Source organism: Rhagoletis zephyria, unplaced genomic scaffold (genome assembly GCF_001687245.7).
Source record: "Rhagoletis zephyria isolate East Lansing unplaced genomic scaffold, Rhagoletis_zephyria_1.1 Rzeph_scaffold_00657, whole genome shotgun sequence".
Classification (NCBI taxonomy): Eukaryota; Metazoa; Arthropoda; class Insecta; order Diptera; family Tephritidae; genus Rhagoletis; species Rhagoletis zephyria.
Genome location: NW_016157741.1, coordinates 177,343 through 179,221, shown reverse-complemented (window position 1 = coordinate 179,221; position 1,879 = coordinate 177,343). Strand labels below are relative to the sequence as shown.

Genomic DNA, 1,879 nt, shown 5'->3' with positions numbered 1-1,879 from the left:
TAACAGGTGGCAACTCTTTCCGAAAAACTAAAACCTTATTGCACATCTACAGGCCAAGCGCTTTTATTTTACACCCCAATTTTGAAACTCGAGCGAACCGTGAAGATGTTTTAGGCTGTACAAAAAATGCCTTCGCGTATTACTTTGAACTTAATTTCTTAACAGGTGGCAACTTTTTTCGAAAAAGCAAAACCTTTTTGAACATCCACACCCTAAGTCCTTTAATTTGGTACCTCACTTTTGAAAATCAAACGGACGGTGCGGATCTGAGGGCGTTGATTAGTAAATAACTTGATTTTAATTATTTAAAAGGTGGCAACTCTTTTCGAAAAAATAAAACCCTGATAAACAAAAAATTTTCAGGTAAAAGTGTCACCGTTTTTGAAATATTAACATTTTTTCGAATTTAAAAAAAATCGTGCCTTTTCATGTGTTTTCTTTAACTGCAACTACAAACCGGGCAATACTTAGTAAATTTTTTATGTAAAATACTTCCAGATAGTTGCCTCTCCATACTCAAATGCAATGTAGTTAAAATATATTAAGGAACCATCATAAAATTAGGACTATTTCTGGATTTTTAACTTTTTGATATTTTCTTCCCCAACTTTGACTATCTCGGGTGAAAAAACAATGTACTGAGCTATAACTTTACATTACATAAAAATTGCTCATTTAATAAAGATTTCAGAAAGGTGCCACACTTACTGTTTTGAATAGAAAAAAAAGTTATAACCGCTTTTGTGGGTAAAGGACTGAGACACGCTAGAATGTATTTAATATATTTAAATTGAATTTGCTCTTGTTACCGTCAAATGACATGCTCAATAGGTACATAATTACTTGCTTCTAACATTATTTTATGTTACTTACCGGAATTAGTGAAAGTGGATTTTGTGAAATTGGACCCTTCGAACATTGTGTTATTAATACTATGACAGAGAACACGCAGTATACGTCGCATGAATATGCGGATATTCACCTAATTTACGGTGAAGCTTGCTGTAATGCCAGAGCTGCTCAAAGAATCTATGCAGAACGATACCCCAATCGTGAGCATCCGGGTCGAGAAGCATTCGCCCGCACCCATAGAGAAATTTCTGAAGGTAAGTAATTTTTACACCTTTCTTGTTTGAAGCCATTCTTCTTTTAACTATAATTTTTAACTTTTTTAAGGTCGCATACCTGGAAGGCGTGGCGGCGAGACAGGACGTCCTGCAACGGTAGATGTTAAAGTTGCGTTAGAGGAAGTGGAACTAGGTCCATCGACTTCAGGGAGAATGATGGAAAGACAGACTGGAATACCAACAACTACAGTTCACAAAGCTTTAAAATACCATCCCTACCACATTCAACGCGTTCAGGCTCTACAAGAGAGAGATTACCTATCGAGGGTTAGATTTTACAGTGAAATGTTGCAAATGCATGAATCAGACCCCAACTTGTTTAATAAAATAATTTGGAGCGATGAATCATCATGCAAACGTGATGGTTATTTTAATTTACATAACCTTCACAGTTGGCAGATAGACAATCCTCACGAAATGAGAGAAGATCGTTCGCAGTACCGGTACAAAATAAATTTATGGTGCGGTATTTTTAATTGTCAGATATTGGGACCTGTGGAACTGCCGCCAACGCTCTACTCTCACAGTTATTTAGAGTTCCTTCAAGAACGGCGGGCTTCCAACTCTTTTGGAAGATGTACCCTTAAACCTGCGGCGAAGACTATGGCTGCAAAATGACGGGTGCCCTGTTCACTACGGGCGTGAAGTAAGAGCTCATTTAGACGAAACTTATCCTTGCCGATGGATTGGACGATACGGGCCAATCACGTGGCCCGCTTGATCGCCAGACCTGAATCCATTAGATTTTTTCT

The 1,879-nt window shown here is 37.8% G+C and overlaps 1 protein-coding gene across 1 annotated transcript in view; it reads left to right on the top strand.

Annotated features, from left to right (window-relative positions):
• The first annotated feature begins 825 nt into the window (after positions 1–825).
• Positions 826–1,879, top strand: part of LOC108360936 (uncharacterized) — a 37,722-nt gene continuing 36,668 nt past the window's right edge. Inside the window, exons 1-2 of the mRNA XM_017613409.1 lie at positions 826–1,106; positions 1,177–1,316. Coding sequence (XP_017468898.1) covers positions 863–1,106; positions 1,177–1,316 — 384 coding nt within the window. The 5' untranslated portion in view covers positions 826–862. The remainder of the gene's footprint in view (positions 1,107–1,176; positions 1,317–1,879) is intronic.